At 47.4% G+C, this 17,073-nt stretch overlaps 1 protein-coding gene across 10 annotated transcripts in view; it reads left to right on the top strand.

The window, feature by feature from the left end:
* The window catches only part of LOC144107463 (P-selectin-like), a 37,580-nt gene extending 20,507 nt beyond the window's left edge, over window positions 1–17,073 (top strand). For 8 of the 10 annotated variants that reach the window (XM_077640475.1, XM_077640471.1, XM_077640476.1 and 5 more), the window contains 4 exons: window positions 8,054–8,221; window positions 9,462–9,527; window positions 11,400–11,567; window positions 12,332–17,073. In XM_077640475.1, the coding sequence (XP_077496601.1) occupies window positions 8,054–8,221; window positions 9,462–9,527; window positions 11,400–11,567; window positions 12,332–12,558 (629 nt within the window). In that variant the 3' untranslated portion in view covers window positions 12,559–17,073. Of the gene's footprint in view, window positions 1–8,053; window positions 8,222–9,461; window positions 9,528–10,983; window positions 11,568–12,331 lie in introns of all 10 variants that reach the window. The other 2 variants (XR_013309279.1, XR_013309278.1) reach the window with 1 other exon arrangement.

The following is a 17,073-nucleotide window of genomic DNA, read 5'->3' as shown; positions in this document are numbered from 1 at the left end:
GAGCGCCCTCGCAAACGGATCGGACTCCATACCCAGACTTGGTCACCGGGTGTGTAATTCACCTCCCTGCGGCGGAGGTTGTAGCGCTCGGCGTCGCGTTGTTGTTGTCACCGGATTCGCTGACGAGCAGCTTGGCGAGCGGCTTCGGCGTCGCGAACAAATTGTTCAGCGTCCACGCCAGAAGGAGTAGGATCCGGAAGAAGCATGGCGTCCAGCATGGTCAAGGCTTCGCGACTGTGCACCAGATGGAACGGAGTGAAGCACGTCGTTTCGTGGAGCGCAGTGTTGTACGCGAACGTGATTTAAGGCAGTATCCGGTCCCAGTTCGCATGGTCATCGTTGACATATATAGAAAGCATATCGGCAATTGTCTTGTTAAGCCGCTCAGTGAGTCTGTTTGTTTGCGGATGGTAAGCTGTAGTCTTGCGATGGCTGGTGCCACTGACTCGAAGTACCTCGCTCGTAAGTGCCGACGTAAACGCGGTGCCCTTGTCAGTTAATACAACTGTTGGGGCTCTGTGACGAAGCACAATGTCGTGAATGAAAAATGTGCAACTTCGGCGGCAGTGCCACGGGGAAGGGCCTTGGTCTCACAGTAGTGGCTGAGATATTCAGTGGCAACAGCAATATATCGGTTACCCATGGAAGACTCCGGAAATGGACCGAGTAAGTCCATGCCGACCTGTTAAAATGGGAGGCGCGGGGGATCGATAGACTGCAGGAGCCTGGCTGGTTTAGTCGGCGGCGTCTTCCAGCGCTGATACTCACCACAAGTTCGCACGTAGCGGTGCACAACCGCAGCAAGAATGGGCCAGTAGTACTTGTGGCGTATGCGTGCTAACGTGCGGGAAAACCCGAGGTGGCCCCAGGGAAGGTCGTCGTGGCACGCACGCAGAACTTCGTCACGAAGCATTGTAGGCACTACAAGCAGATAAACAGTGTCCATTGGGTCGTAGTTCTTTTTGTAGAAAAGACCATCGCACAAGCAAAACGATGACAGTCCACACTTGAACAGTCGAGGTGGTGATGGAGCGGTTCCCTCGAGGTACTCGATGAGGGGCAGCAGTTCGGAGTCGTCCCTCTGTTGGCGGGCAAGAGTGGGTGTGGTGACAGCACCGAAAAAAGCGGAATCGTCGTCGGACTCGTCCGTGGGGCAGGGAATAGGAGTGCGGGAGACAGTCAGCATCACTGTTTCTGGCCGGACTTGTGCACGATGGTGTCATCAAATTCTTGTAACCGAAGGCTCCATTGAGCAAGCTGCCCCAAGGGATCTTTCAGGTTTGCCAGCCAACACAGTGAATGATGTTCGCTCACGACCCGAAACCGGCGGCCATACAAGTACGGTCGAAATTTCGTAACTGCCCACAGCACGGCCAGACATTCCTTTTCCGTGGTGGAATAATTGACTTCGGAACGGGATAAAGTGCGACTGGCGTAAGCAATCACGCGTTCTAGACCATCCTGTCGTTGAACAAGGGCCGCACTGAGACCAGCGTTACTGGCATCGGTGTGCAGTTCCGTGTCGGCCTCCATCAAAGTGACCAAGCACAGGCGCACATTGGAGACGGGACTTAAGTTCCGTGAAGACTCTATCCTGGTCCTCGCCCCAGAAGAAGGGTTCAGCGTCTTTCGTCAGGCGGGTCAGAGGCTCTGCTAGCTTGGAGAAATTGTGAACAAACCGGCGATAGTACGCGCAGAGGCCCAAGAAATGACGCAGGCTCTGTTTGTCTGTTGGCTTGGGGAAGGCAGCTACGGCGGCTGTCTTTTGGGGGCCTGGACTAACCTCGAGCGCTGACAATGTGACCAAGAAACTTTAACTCGTGAAACGCACAGTGACATTATTCTGGCTTGAGAGTTAGACCAGCAGAATGTATGGCCTCGAAAACAGCATGCAAACGTTTCAGATGCTCATCGAACTTGTCAGTGAAGATCACGACATCATTGAGATATACGAGGCACGACTGCCACTTCAGGCCAGACAACACGGTGTCCATCATTCGTTGGAATGTGGCAGGGGCCGAGCACAAGCCAAAAGGGAGCACCTTCAACTCGTACAAACCGTCGGGAGTAATAAAGGTGCTCTTCCCTCGGCCGCGTTCGTCGACCTCTATTTGCCAATACCCACTGCGGAGGTCAAGGGACGAAAACTAGGTGGCATGGCGCAGGCGGTCTAGGGAGTCATCAATGCGTGGCAGAGGATGCACATCCTTTTTCATGACGTTATGGAGGCGTATGTAATCCACGCAGAACCTGAGGGTGCCATCTTTCTTCGTGACGAGGACAACAGGCGATGCCCAAGGGCTCGTGGACAGTTGTGTGATGTCGTCCTGGAGCATTTGTGTAACCTGACGGCGGTAGGCGTCACGTTCTTTTTTTCACTCGATAAGGACGCTGGCATAGTGGTATTTGGTCTTCAGTAACGATAATTTGGTGCTTAGTAAGTGCAGTCTATCGTACCTTGGAAGTCGATGCAAAACGGTCACGCAAAGAAGAGATGAGGTTTTCCATGCAGCGTTTCTGACTGGCCAAGAAGTGCGGGTTTACATTGGTCAGAATGTCCGTAGCTGTTGCATCGTCGAGGTCTGACGAGGTGGACAAAGAGCACTGCCTGGTACACTCTCCAAGCTCGTCAAAATAAGCGATGACCACTGTCTTCGTTAAATGCTGTTTCACGGGTAAAGTTGGTGACTAAGATCTCAGTGCGACCGTTGACAAGTTCTGCTAGGCCTCGAGTGACACAAACTTGCTGAGCGAGGAGCAGCGACATGTTCGCTTCAGCGATGCCAAGAGTACCGGTGCTGTCATTACACTCGACTGTGATGAACATGCTGGCTCGCGGAGGGATTGTTATACGGTCGTCACATACGCGTAACGCTACTCTGCTGGGCTTGGTGTTGGTGTCAATGGCTTGCTGGGCGGAAAAAGATACCATGAGCTCGTTGAGGTCGATGTCCGCACGATACTCTTGAAGGAAATCCATGCCCATAATGAGATCTTTTGAACAGTTACGTAACACGGCAAAAGAACCAGTGAAAGTAAGACCGCGGATCTGCATGCAACAGGTGCAGACGCCGATCGGCGTCGCTACATGGCCACCGGCGGTGCGGATCACGGGTCCTCACCAAGACGTCAGAACGTTACGGAGAGTCGTAGCGAGCTGCCTGCTCATCACAGGAAAATCAGCGCCGGTATCGGCGAGTGTGGTCACTTCATGACTGTCGGCGGTTACTAAAATTTCAGCAGAAACTAATCGTTTGCAGCACGTCGGTGAGGTCGTCGGATCGCGTCGTCGCCGCTCTGGCTGTGGCGTCTAATCGTCGAGTGGAGGCTGCTGACTCTGTGCAGTGGCGGCGACCCTACCCCCGGAGGACGCCGTCTTCAGTTTTCTTCGCGAGGGGACGTGGCTCTAAACTGACCGGAGGATGAGGGCCGACTGGGCGAAGCGAAGTGCCCCAGGGACGGCGATCGCGATTGGCGCCGCTGCGAGGTCGGGGGGCAGCACCTGAGTGGCCAGGCACTCCTCTATGTCCAGCGGTCTTTCACCATAGCGCGGTAGGTAGAGGTGCATCCAGTGGGAATCCTCTCAAACCCATCCACCGCTACGGGCAATTCCACAGAATATGGCTGGGCTCCCCCACAGTGGTAGCAGAGCGGGCGATTGTTGGACGTTCGCCATACGTGCGCTTTGCTGAAAGGAGGGCACAGGTTCTGCTGCTGCTCGACGGGACGCAGGTAAAGATAGGGTGGTCGTGGTCCGGCAACGGGGCGAAACGCTTGTGGCGTGGGGGCAGGTCGGCGCAGGGCATCGCTGTAAGTCATGACGTGCTGCTCCGATAGAGGTGCTGGTGGTGGCTGCAGCGGAGCACATCGCCTGTAGAAAGTACGCTTGTTGATGGGGCATCCAAGTGGAGGTGTCGCAGTTCTTCGCGGATTTTGCTCCGCACAAGCTCTCGCAACGCCTCATCCTCGGGGGCTGGCAAGGACGTGCAGTAAGTAGTGAGCGGCCGCTGCATTTGCGTGACGGCTGTATTGGGCACTCCGTTCCTGCAATGAACGTTCCATGCTCGTAGCTTCCTTGGCGAAGGCGGTGACGGTTTTCGGAGGGTCGCGCATGAGGCCACCAAGCGACTGCTTCTTTACCCTGCGCATGAGGTGCCGCACCTTTGTAGCTTCGGCCATGGCCGGGTCGGCCCGATTGAGAAGGCGGACCATGTCCTCAATAAACATGGCCACGCTCTCATTGGACAGCTGTGACCTGGAGCAAAGGCAATTTCAGCATTTTCTTTTCGCTCGATCGAGCTGAATGTGGCGAGCAACTCACGGCAAAAAGCTGCCCAGTTGGAAAAGGACGCCTTGTGGTTCTCGAGCCACCTTTTTGCCGAGTCTTGCAGTGCGAAATACACATTCATCAGCTTCCGCTCATCGTCCCATTGGTTGAATGCAGCAAACACTGTCAAAACTGGCCAACCAATCTTAAACATCCTCGAACCGGTCGCCGTGGAAGGATGGCGGCGACCGCAGTGCTAGAAGGATGTACGGCGGGGCACTGCCGGAGTACTGATCTGTCTGGCTGCCAGTGGTGGAAGTCATAGCTCGCACAGGCCTTGTCAGTGGTTCAAACTCTGGTTGCAGGCCTCACAGGCGTTGGCTCGCTTTGTGGACAGGTGTTGCGTCCGCGCGTCGGGGAGAAGCGTCAAGGATATCGTCGGGGTCAGCGTACATGGGATGGTACCCAGCACGGCTCCACCGAATGTCACCGGCACATGTAGCAGGACGTGGGAAGCAGAGCCTTTACAGGGGCGAGGCTTGCCGTACCGCTGCGCTCATTGAAGACAAAAGGAGACGTTCGGCCATGTGCTGGGAGACAGGTTCGGCTACCAGGTGGCGCCGGCAGTATATCAGCAGTGTGGCACTATAGAGACCTGTCAAACCATAGGGTAAAAAGAAAAACAATATGTGTTATGTACAGGTGTTTCCTGAGTACGAAAGCGAAAGAAGAAAAATTTTGAAACACAGTCAAGGCACAATTTTTTTTGTGCTGCCTCTGTGCTGTGTCAATTTCCACTGCGTTGATGATGGCAGAAAAACCAGAAAAAAAGATCTGTTCTACAGCACGGTGCAATCAACTTTTGGAACTGAAAATTCATTTGAACTGTGGAGAGTTTGCGTTAAGGGGGCTGCTGTTTAATGCACTTGATGTTGACAGGTATCAGTTTGAATAAACTGCGTTTGCATGTAGCATGCACAGTATGCATACCTGTAACCGTAGCACTCCAGCAGGCAGACAAATACATTGCGGCATGATTCACGCACTGCATAGCACATAAAACGGTGCAGTGTAGTGCGCTTTGTATAATTTGTGTGCGGTCTGTGTATGGTGTGGCATAAAGTGTTTCTCGAAATTGAAAAAAAAAAAAAAATTGGAATTTTCGCGCTTGCTTTGCGCATCTCACTGTGCAGGCTTGTGATAAGCTAATCAAGCTGTCTCTTTATAGGAAAGATGCGCCTACAAGCATTTCCTTAGGAATGGTGATTGATTTTCAGTAGCCTTTTTGTGAGAGTCAGTGGAAAATTGAGGGTTTTTTTTAAATTGAAATCGGAACCCTGAGAAACAAGATAACAATGTCTGCGCCCCTTGTGCAGTGCACTTGTGACAAATGGTTTTCTGTGACAAACGGTTGTAGCCTATTTGGCTGCGGTAAAGCAAGCCAAATGTTTAATGTTACAATCATTGCATTTAACGTCTTGGATGTTGATACAAGTATGAGGGGTTTATTAAAGATCATTTGAAACTTTGCTGCTTACTTAGCACCTCAGTGCAGTCCTAACTACGATTGGCAGCTGCAGCAAATGCAATGTTGTAAAGCAATATGAGCCGTATAGTGTAGCAGCGTTGTTGCTGTGACCACGGGCTGCAGTGAAATCTGCCTTCACAGTGTCCTCTCCTTGACTAAATACTGGATTTTACTGCTTTGCCTGTAGTTGTGGACATCGGAGTTTTGCAAATGCTGAAAGCAGACTTGGTGGGGAAGATGGTTTCATTGAATGCAGGGCATCATGCCAATTTGTAATACAAACATCTGTGAGGCATATGGATCACATCTTTATCTTTGTCAGCCAGCCAACCACAGCTACAACTCTACATTGTGGGCCCTCTTGCACGAAGCAAACGATACAGTCTCCCCTCTAGTCTTACTGCACTCTAGGTCCTCAGCTGGTTTTGGGAAAGCAAAGGCGCATAACTGGCTCACTTTGACTCTTATTTGGGGTTTGGGGTTTTTTTTCCTTAAGGCGCCGTGAGGGAGTGAGCCAATTATACACCATTCCTTTTCTCAAATCCAGCAGATGGCCTATACTGCAAGTGTGCCCTGGTTTCTCCCATTGTGTCGTAGACCTGTATATTGGAAAGAGCTTAGCCCATCACTGTAACTACTGGTCATTGTGCGTGTGTTTCAAATGTTCATAATCCTAGCATTATTGTGTTGTTTGTCCAAGTGGGGAAATTTTCTTGAAAAAATAGCTGAAAGTTTGCCGGCTACTAACACTGAAGCCATCCATGTGGAAAGTTTCCCTTCCAAGGCATTTTGTTTTATCTTCAAATCATGAGACAAAGGATGTTGTGGTTTGGTGCACAACAAGCAGGATGCACACGTAGCATTTCTCTTCATATCTGTCGGGATATGGTGATTTGTGAGTTGGGGCATTACCATGTATGATGTGCAGTAGTGCATAGACAGATGCATCGTTCAGCTGTAGGCTACTTCTGGGCTGCGGACTTTTTGGTGTTTATTTCTTTTTGGAAAACCAGTGCTTTTTGGTTTAGTTGTATGGGGTGACAGCTGGAAGCAGTGGTTATCAGCGAGAATAACTTTCAAACATTACAGGTGTGCTTATAAAAGCTAGGAACACCAATTTTTTACTTCATTGTTGCATGTAGTGTTTTCACAGTTGATTGTAACAGTAGGCTTGCTGACATTGCTCATTTAAATGTATTAGCATGCTTGTGTTGGCAGCACCCAACTTCGAAAATGTGAGTTTCACATTAGTATTTCACATTTGAAACGACGCTTAGGACAATATGGGCTTGTCGCACACATATGGTTCCCAGAACAAATGTGTGACATCAGCACTGACCCATACAGTGCCAGTTTGGAGCTTTGGCTGAAACTTCTGCAGGCTGCATTCGTTTCACACGTGTCTGTAGGTCTGTTCTTAATGTGCAAAATCCATCTGGCTACACTGCCTAATTACGTTTAGATGCAAGAGCAGGTTTGCAGTTATGGTTACGCATTTGTGTCAGTCTTCGAGCCTGCTGTGCTTGACAAGCATGTAGTATGTGCGAGCTTTCACTTTCCATCATGCTTTGACGCTGTTGTCATGTCTGGTGTAGGCAGCAAATGAAGGGTAGCGTGGCTGCTTTGTGCTGCATATGAGTTGAGAAAAGCAGGATTTTATTGCTAGGCCTGAGCCTGTGTCTTTGATTCCCAGCCATCATGGCCATACTTGAATGAAGGTGAGAGATGAAAGTTGTGATGTACTGGCACGTCGATGAACAGCGGTGAAATTATGCCACAGGCTTCGACTAAGGTGTGACAGTAGCCCAGGTGTAGGTTTTCGCACCCAGTAATTCATTGTTTTTTTGATCCCCACTTTGGAACTCCTGATCTGACCATGACGTTCCTGTGTGTAATCTGTAATGTTAGAGCATGGTGGTGCTGCCTGTAATTAAGATGCAGCAAAAACCAGGAAAACCGGTTTTGGTAAAGTAGTAGTATGTCGCATTATTTGGTAATTTGCATGGGCTGTGAGCAAGGAAGAGGAGCTGTTTATAATGCTCGCCGTGGCATACATTCAGGGAGGTGGGAACTAGGAGCAGTAGACTCAATACACTAGCATGTATGAAGGCTTGTATTCTCTGCAGCATGGAGCAAAGTTGTGATCGGAAGTTCATTACCTTGATGTGTCAGTTTCATCTCTTTCCCCGTTTGACTTCACGTCTTCGGCACCCCGCCACAAAGATAACTTGCGGTTTCTCTCGGGGAAATATTTTCAGAGAGCTGCGGCCCGCCAAATAAATTGTTGCATGGCCGTGTCATTGGTAACAATACCAATATTGGTGACACGATCATCTACGACTGCGACGACGGCAAAAGAACAACAGCCAAGTGCGTCGAGCCTGGCAGATGGGAGCCGGAACCACCAACATGCTCCGAAAAAACAAGTGTGTTAATTTTCTCGGCACTTTTCCTGCATTTTTCTCGACTTGCGGGCTTTCGGGACGCTATGCCTCACACCCTTTGCTCTTGCGTGTTCCACTTTTTTCTGTGGAGGATGCCATATCTTGTGGTGCGACAGCTTGTCTTTGAATGGCTAATTCCAGCATGGCTTGTGGCTGGATTTGTAGGGTATTTTTTTGCATTTTTTCGCATGCCTTTCTCGCATGTTGGTGATCGTTTCGATGATGATACCTGTCCGGGATGCATGCCTTTCTTCTTGGTTTGGCTTCACCTTAAAACACGTTTACGATTCTCTTGCATCCCTGAACCTCTTCACGCGTTGTTGCAAATGAGCGTGACCCATGTTCACCTTACGGTTTGCAGAAGAAAAAAACTGGAAAGGTGCATAATGCCTCATTATGATGCATGTGGACTGTTGTCTTTTTATAAGAGGGGTTGTTAACCAAGCATAATGTCTCAGGCCTGCTTCAGCATTGTGTAGCCTGTGACTTGACAACTTTCTGCTTTGCCTGCTTTGGTGTTTTCTCATCAAGCACATCCCCTTAGTATAGAGGTCCATATCTTTTCTGCAATGCCAAATTGGTGACCTATCATGCTGGGCTGACCTTAAGTTGCCTGATCTGTTGTCTGAATGAGCACAGACGGACACCTTCCATATTCAGTTATTTCTGCACCACTGGCAAGTGGCCCTTGCCTGTGCTTTCATGGTCTTCTTGCCTTTTTTTTTCACTGCCTAGGCTTGAAACATACATAGGCTTTAGACGTATTGGCTCTGCTCTAGCATGCCCTCTTGTTGCATTTTTTTTCACCTAAGTGTAGTCTTGGAGCTTGAGACTCCCGGATCCCGCTTCTCAGTACCACTTTTACCTTAATTAAAACTGCATTTTGAAGTTGGCTTGAGTCGACGTCTCATTGTGCTGTGTTAACCACGCGAAAGGACTCGCCTCTCTGGACGAGGTGTGGTCCTAAATTGTGTTTTTACTAAAGCTAAGCCCAAGTGCGATTGAGAAAAGTTTCCAAACATGTCTCTGTCTGGACCACTGTATCTGGCACTTTGTCCTGGCCCTGCAGGTTGCCGAGTAGTTTTTTCTGCTTCTCTGTGTTTTGGCTTCCTTCTATATTGCCTTCTTTGTATCAGGCTTCGTCTTTTGATTGCTGAGGTTGTTGTTGGGCAACTGGTAAAGTGGCTGTTTTTTTTGCTCTCCATCTTGCTGAATAAAATAGCACCAGCAACACCCAAGCCAAAGCCGTCTTCAACCACCAGTACCACCACTCATCCACCGCCGTCACGTTAGTATTGAAGATTACTTTTTTTTTTTCCTTTTTGCTCGCAAGTTTGTTGGATGCATAGGTTTAAAACTGGAAAGCCGCCTGCAGAATTTCGTACATCACTCACTCATAAAGAACAAAGGAAGGAAGAAGAGAAAGAAAGAGAAAGATTACTTCACTAACGCTTAGACAGATTTACACTCAAGGAGACATAGCCTCACATTGAAAAGTTGCAATCAAAAATGGCAAAAGATCTATTATCTATGGACTTTTTTTTTGTCTGACTGAGTTTGAGAAGAGGCTTTTGATTTTCATAACATGCTCAAGTCTTTGCACTCCAGAACGAGACTCAACATGATCCAAAGTGTTGATTTAACCCAGTTCATGGGAGTGTATCTACAGAAAGCAAATGCGCTAATGGAAATGGACAGTGAAGCAGCAATGCAAGCTGATCTCTGCGTGTTTCATCGTGCCTTTGGGAAGGTGGGGAGTTGATTGTAATATCAGCAACACTGCGGTCTTTCTACAAACATGCAGTCCTCGAAATCCAGAAAACATATTTTTTCCTTCCCCTGCATGTTCACAAACCTGTGCATACTGCAGCTTTTTTTTTTTTATAGTGAACTGCTTGTGGAGTGGTACTCGTTTTGCCAAACAGGCATGGCCGTGTGGAAGCTGCCAATCAGCAAATCAGGACAGCTAGCCACCTGACAATTGGGCAGCTAGCTTCCTGGCATCAACAGATTAAATGAACTAGACATTTGACTGCAGCCGATCAGAAGAGCTAGCATGGACCAATGTATTGCAGCCCTTTTGCAGCATCGGCATGCTAGCGTGTTTCTTTCGGCCTTTAGTATGAATGATTTTAATGATGTCGTGTTACGACAACTCTAATTTTACAGGCTGATGTTTCTACTGACGGGAGGTATAAAATGTCCTGCTCGCAGTATGACGTAGCATTTGGTTTTTAGCAGCCCCTGTAAACCTCCTTCTGTCAGGTGGTTATTTATTTGATCTGATTGTGCTGCTTAGAGCATTGCAAGAAATAAGTGCATAGACAATATTTTTTGCTTTGTGCTGGACACTTGCAGCACTTTTCACAAACCTAACACATAGTTTTGTTCCCCCTTTTTTTTTACCTCCTTGCCTTTCCCTCTCTGTCCTGTGTTGCCTGGCTGCTTTGGTGACTCTTCTACCACCGTTTACTTGACTCTTACCTGGCATTCTGTTTTGTTCTTGCTTTCCTTGTACCACATGGTCTTCGCCTTGCGCTTGTACTACAACACCATACTTTGTGCTTTCCATCATCCTTTCTGCTTTGTGGGATTCTTTTGCGGATTGCTCTCGATTCTGTTCTCCTACCTGGCCATGCCATATCACTTTCTGCTTTTTTACTGCTAACCTGTTTGTTTTGTTTTTTTTCGTCCTCTTCTCAATGACTGCTCATTTCTTGCCTTCTTTCGCCTTTTTCCGCAAGTGGGTTTACTTCTGCTGCTGCTTGCCTGCTTTTGGGCGACTCAAAATGTGCACCTTGCTTCTTCACCGATCTGATTTTTCTCATCTTGGTGCTCCTCTTTGACGCTCGACATTCTTTGCTTGGCGTTCTAACCACGAATCTTTTTTTTTTGGCTCCTGACATTTTTTGTTTGACACTCTGTCCCTGAATCTCTTTTTGGCACCTGACATTCTTTGTTTGACGTTGTTAACCTACTGTTACCCTTGGTTTTATTTTCCTTTCATTTCTGATGTTTGCATAATTCTTCTTTGTTCTTTTGCTTATTTTTTTGGCTGGTGTGGCTCTGTTCTCCCTCCCCCCCTGCCCAAACACTCCATGCTTCTTTCTTTCTGCCTCCCATCTTTGTACCTTCAACGGTTTGACATTCGGCACCACAGAGTGTAGCCCCCTTTCGAGCCCATCCAATGGCAAGTTGTTCAGCGTTGATGGATTCGGGGTGAACGCATCGGTCATCTTCAGCTGCGACGAAGGTTACACTCTACGTGGGTCTGCAACTCTTGTGTGCAGTCCCACGGGTGCCTGGGATCCTCCAACAATGCCAATTTGTGAGTAATTTTTCTTGCCAGCCAACAGATTTTCATTACCTGTGGTCAAACTTTTTAGATAAGGGTGGTAGTGAAGCTCTTTCTTGATGGGAAAAGAGAATGATGTGGTGCCATTCATTGTTAAAGCATTTGCAAAGTAAATACAGGTTCATGTTCTACTGTGTTTTGAAAAGACGACAATGGCATACCTAGCATCGTGCAATGTGTGAGCATATAAAATGCTCGGTAACGTTGCAGTCTTGGCTGCTATAGTACTCTAGCTACCTACTGGAGCCTGTTTGCAGAAAAGTGGGCTTTGAATCTCCACATATGTCTCCAGAGCCATGTGTCACTCTGATGGGAAAATCCCCAAAATTCATTCGTGAAATCTCGGAAACACAAATTTAGACCACCTGGGAATCTCTAACTTGCGCTGACATAGTACAGCACATGGGCACCTTTTGCATTTCACCTCAGCTGAAACGACCATGGCTGTGCTTTGATGGAGGCAAAACGTAAAAGACGGTCGTGTGCTATGCGATGTCATCGCACGTTAAAGATCCCCAGGTGGTCTAATTGATCTGGAGCCCTCCATTTCACGTCCCTCACAGCCAGTATGTTGCTACGGGACATTTAAACCCCAAAATTTACAATTTAAAAATCTGTATGTGAATGCTGCTGCTTCATGAAAGGCTATAAGAGTGCACGTGGTTCTTGTGAAGCCCGCTTTACTACATCACACTGTCCCCCTAGGTCCTCCACTTACCTCCGCCTCCTCCTTTCAGGCACTGCACCTCCACCTTGGATCATCATCCTCAGTGTCTGTCTCGCCGTGCTCGCCTCCCTTGTGATCTGTTGCCTTGGTTTTTTCTACATTATGCGCCGGAGGCGGCGACGCACGCCCCCGCCACGCTCCTACAGACGGCAGATTCGAAAGCCGGGACCGTACGATGCAATGTCCAATGATGAGGTGGCCAGGCTGGGAAAGCCATTTCCTGTCACGAGCTTATAACTTGCTACCGTAGTTGTGCGATGAAACACTGATGCAAGCTGGTGACTGCTGGCTCCTATTGCCAGGGGCTGTGTCGACTGTGGATTTGTCAGGCCAAAGGGTTATGCTGCAGAAGTGGCAGACCGCCTGTCAACATGCATTGAACACTTGGTTCTTGTCATCGTTGCCGTCCTTGGTGAGCATTGCGTGAGTGGTGAAGCACTTTCCCAGTAAGTTGCATGAGGCTAATATCGGTAATTCGAGGAACCAGTGCATAGGGTTGGCATGCCAGTAATGGCCGTACTTATGGGGACTGCTGGTGCTGTTAAAACAGTGGGGTCATGAAGAGGGACAAGCATTGCCACTGTTACGAAAGCCAGCGATGCTTGCTCAGTCACAGGTGCATGTATCTGGCCAATCTTGGCATGTAATGCAAAGTGATGCTGGTAGCGTGCTGGTGAGACTTTCTGCCGTTAAGTGCCGCTATGTTTTGCAGGGTAGCTTGCGTTTCAACCAGAAAAGGTGTTGCCAATAGCTGTTTTTGGCTGAAAGCAATCTCTCGTGGCAAGGCAGTAGTTCCCTGGAAACGTTTTCTACTGTTAATAGCACACATATGACACAATCTGCTCATGGGAAAGAGCATGCTGAGTAAGGATCACCAGAAGCAGTGGATGAAGTTAAATGAGGGGGTCGTAAATTGCGTTCGGTGAACTGAAATACTGGCTGCAAGGACTGCCAAATGTATGCAAGGTGATCAACAGCGTTGTTGCAATTCCATGCATTATGTCGGCATGAAGGTCTGCTGCTTGCATATCTGCCAAGAACCACCAGCTGTAGTCATAGCCAAGACTACCCAGAGTTGTCATGCAAAATGTCTGAGCAGCATTGAAGTGCTCTTACAGTTACTATCCAAAATGTGATGGTCCTTTAACAAAGCACCAAGGTCTGCTTGGGGAATGTTTTAGGTCTCCTGCCATGTAAGTAATGTAGAGTGAGTTGGGCTTCTGGTGCATAAATGATGGAAACAGTGAACTGGGGAGAATGACCATTGCCTACAGCCTTGGTACACCCTGTGCACCCCAGGGGTGCACTCTGGTCTTTATCAAAGCAGCGGGCATGTTTTCAACAAGGAATTGAAAACTTTGAGGATCTACCTCTCCTTCAAAAAAAAGTGTGCACTGACTTCGATTGGGGCAATACCAACCAAAAATATTTGTTGCCAGGAGTAGTGCTCAAGGTGATATACGAACTGAACCTGTCATGGCCCTTGAAAATGAATGCCTACAATGGCAGTAAGCCACTGAAAATGTGTTTCATCTAGGAAAGTGGTTGAAGTTAGACCATCCAATAAGTGCCAGATGAAGGAGAAAATGTTACATGCAGCATTTTGGAATTTGACAGCGCAGCCTTCAGTGGAGAAGCTGTGTGCTACTTTTTGTGTGCTGGCTGCAGCTGTTAGTGAGTTTGTTTCTCAAAGAAGAGGACATTGCTGCTGCTGGCCATCAATGCCACCCTTACCATTTCGTTTTCCACTGTGAATTTTTCTTTTGCTTGAGGCATTATGCAATCAATTTATTCTTAATCATGGGGGAAGAACACATATTTAAACAGTCCCTAGTCAGGGTCTGCATTCACTGGGATAAGAGTTGGTGGTCCTCCCCCTTGATGGGGAGCAGATGGGGAAGGAGAATGCGACAAAAATAAAGGCATGGCCATTTTATTGGTGGTGTTCTCTTTTCCAAAACTTTGTTTTGAGAGCTTTAATTCAAAGTCAAGTTGCACATAAAACTGTACCCTTGTTTCACCTGGTAGCTTTGTGATGTTCACCTGTCCTCTTTTACTGTTTACAAAAATATCTGTGCCACACTTTGTAGCCTTGTAGAAGGTTACATATGACATCAACTACTTGGGATAATGGACTTTCATATCTGTTCCTCAATGGAAAGGTCCCTTAAGGCACTGACCTGATGTGAAATCGCAGAGCAGTGTGGACTTCAGAACTGTTTCTGAATGGCTAGCACACACGTGCTGGTCGACCATGGTAGCCATTACGTCCTAGCCAAGTGCACGCTGTTATGCGTGTGAAAGGCTTTATGAATTTAGTCACTATTAGCTAATCCCAGTTTAAGCTTCCACTGTGCTGAATAGTTGGTTCTTGCAAGACAGCATGACTTGTCATTTGCGGAAATTGCTGCGGTGAATTACAAAAACTGAGGGAAGTGTCAGTCTAGTGGGAGAAGTAACGCTGCATTTTGTTTGTCTTTCCTTCTTTTACTTTGTGTTTCGATGCGTCTTTGATCCGTGTTTTTATTTCACAGTCATCCAAAGAGCCTCTGCAGTAAATGCATTGAGGTAACCGTTTTAATATTCTGGCGGTGGACGCAGATACGTTGAACTTAATCGTACAAAAGAGTGCATTATAGTAAGTGTTCATGAAAGTTCTGGTGTCATGCGTTTGTTTTGTCCAGTACCCTTGCATGTTGTAATTGCCAGCATGTTCAAGAAGCTCACCTCTGTTTCACTGATACTGTTACGTGGCTGAACACATGCAAGCAGATATTTTCCTTTGTCCATATTGGAAGTCAGAGAGGAAGAAGTGTGTGAAAAATGATGTGACCGAAATATCTGGTTAGTCTTGCATTACATTCTGCACATACAAGCTCACACTTGTGAAACAAAGACCGACGCGTTTAGATCCTCCATGTGAAGCAAAGAACAGGCCCATGCCCACACAGCAGAAGACAGTCTAGTTCCCAGTCTTATCTTATTCATGCTCTAAACTCTCTTGGTTCTGAGGAAAGAGAAGGTGCATAACTGGCTCACTTTGTCAATGGACATCTCAGTTGTGCTTGGAGATGGTGTCCACCTACAAGGGAGGCAGTGGTGCACCTTTCTTCTACTTAAAGGGGCTCTGCGCATTCGGTGTAGCCTTTAACTCTGCAATGATAACTACACCTCATTTTTCTCCTGTTTTTGCTGCATACAGCTGTCTTCTTTCATTTGTGATCAAGCACACCATGACCGAACTCGGGTTGCGGCGAATTTTTCTGCATTTATTTTGTGAAAAGCCTTTGTGCAATGGGGGGAACCATATATGTGCAGGTAATTTCAAACTGGTTACTCGTTTGCCTGTTTGTGTCAAGAAATGCAGAAGTGAGGCTCATTCGAAAATTTTAAGGGCCATTGTGTGCCAGCTTTCGAAGACAGCTTTTGCTGAGCATTTGTAATGTGACTGTTGCAGGTCAATGTTGCTTGGTCATGCCATTTACTGCCGCAGTGCTCATACTGTACTCCTGCTTGTGCCTTGAAGCATGATTTGAATGTTTCCACTTTTGTAAACAGCGTCTTATTGTTGTGTATGACTTCTGGTCGTGATTACTCTTGTCATGAGCCTTGTTTGTAATGCGGTAACCTCATAAAGGTTCATTAAAGGACTGCACTTGCAGTGTGTACTGATGAAGGCAGCACAGTGCAGTGAATGAGGTTTTGCAGACACTTGCATGCAGGTTCGTTAAAAATCTTATTTGTCTCTGATGGAAACAGTTTTCAAGTATGCCTAGTGTATTCCGCATTTCAGTACAGTTTGTTCAGAGTAGCTTGGAAATACATGTGGAACTACTTTTTTTGTGCACTCTGGAGTTGCATTGTCTGGTCTAATATGAGGTAATTTAGCTGAAAGTTTACGCTGCCGTGGTGTCACCAAGAATATATTTACTTTTAAGGTTTTTGAGACAAGGTTTGTGGAAAGATATAGCTGTTTCTCGAGAATCTCATCATTAGTGCCATCACACATTGCAGGAAAGCCATATGTATGCTGCTGTGTTTCGTCTATTCAGTTGTGCTGTGCGTATCTCGACTTTCAGGTCAAAGTTTGTAAGTGGTGCAATTAGTTAAACCTGCTCCTGATCGATTTGATGCTTTCCTCTGCTTGTCTTAATTCCTTTTCCGTCTTTACTGTGCAATTTCCGAACACACTTTGCTTAATCTCAAGTCTTTGCCGTTTAGTATCACTTACTGTTGTGCAAGTCTCTAGACAATGTTTTGTGCCATACCAAGTCTTTTGTGCACCTTTCTGAAGCTGCTTTTCCATACTTTTTTTGCCTATGACCTTAAACATTGAGGATGTTTGTTAATATTTGTTTCACACGAGTCTGTGCAGGTTATTGACCATGCCTCTTGATACTGTTTTGTGATCGACAAATGCATTTCACTTTTAGGCGCCGTCTTTTAGGGCCGTCAACCTATGTTAGTGTTTGTTTTTGATGAACCCACCCCTGTGCAATTGGCACGTCTGCATGTTGCGTTCCTGTGCGGTAGGTTGTACACTTGTGAGCGGTGCTTTGAGGGCATTATCAACATGGCTCTATGCTTGAAGCCTTGGGCTGGGGTGGGAGTGGCGTTTGACGCACGTGGGAGATAGTGTGTTTTGACGCAGTGCTGGGTTCGAGTAATGAATTCTTTTTCTGTTCCTGCACACATACTTTGTGCAGGGTTACCAAGCGAACATGCGAGGGCAGTAAAACGTGTAAAATCGAA

The sequence above is a fragment of the Amblyomma americanum genome, chromosome 10 (assembly GCF_052857255.1).
Source record: "Amblyomma americanum isolate KBUSLIRL-KWMA chromosome 10, ASM5285725v1, whole genome shotgun sequence".
NCBI lineage: Eukaryota > Metazoa > Arthropoda > Arachnida > Ixodida > Ixodidae > Amblyomma > Amblyomma americanum.
This window is presented reverse-complemented; position numbering and strand designations above follow the sequence as displayed.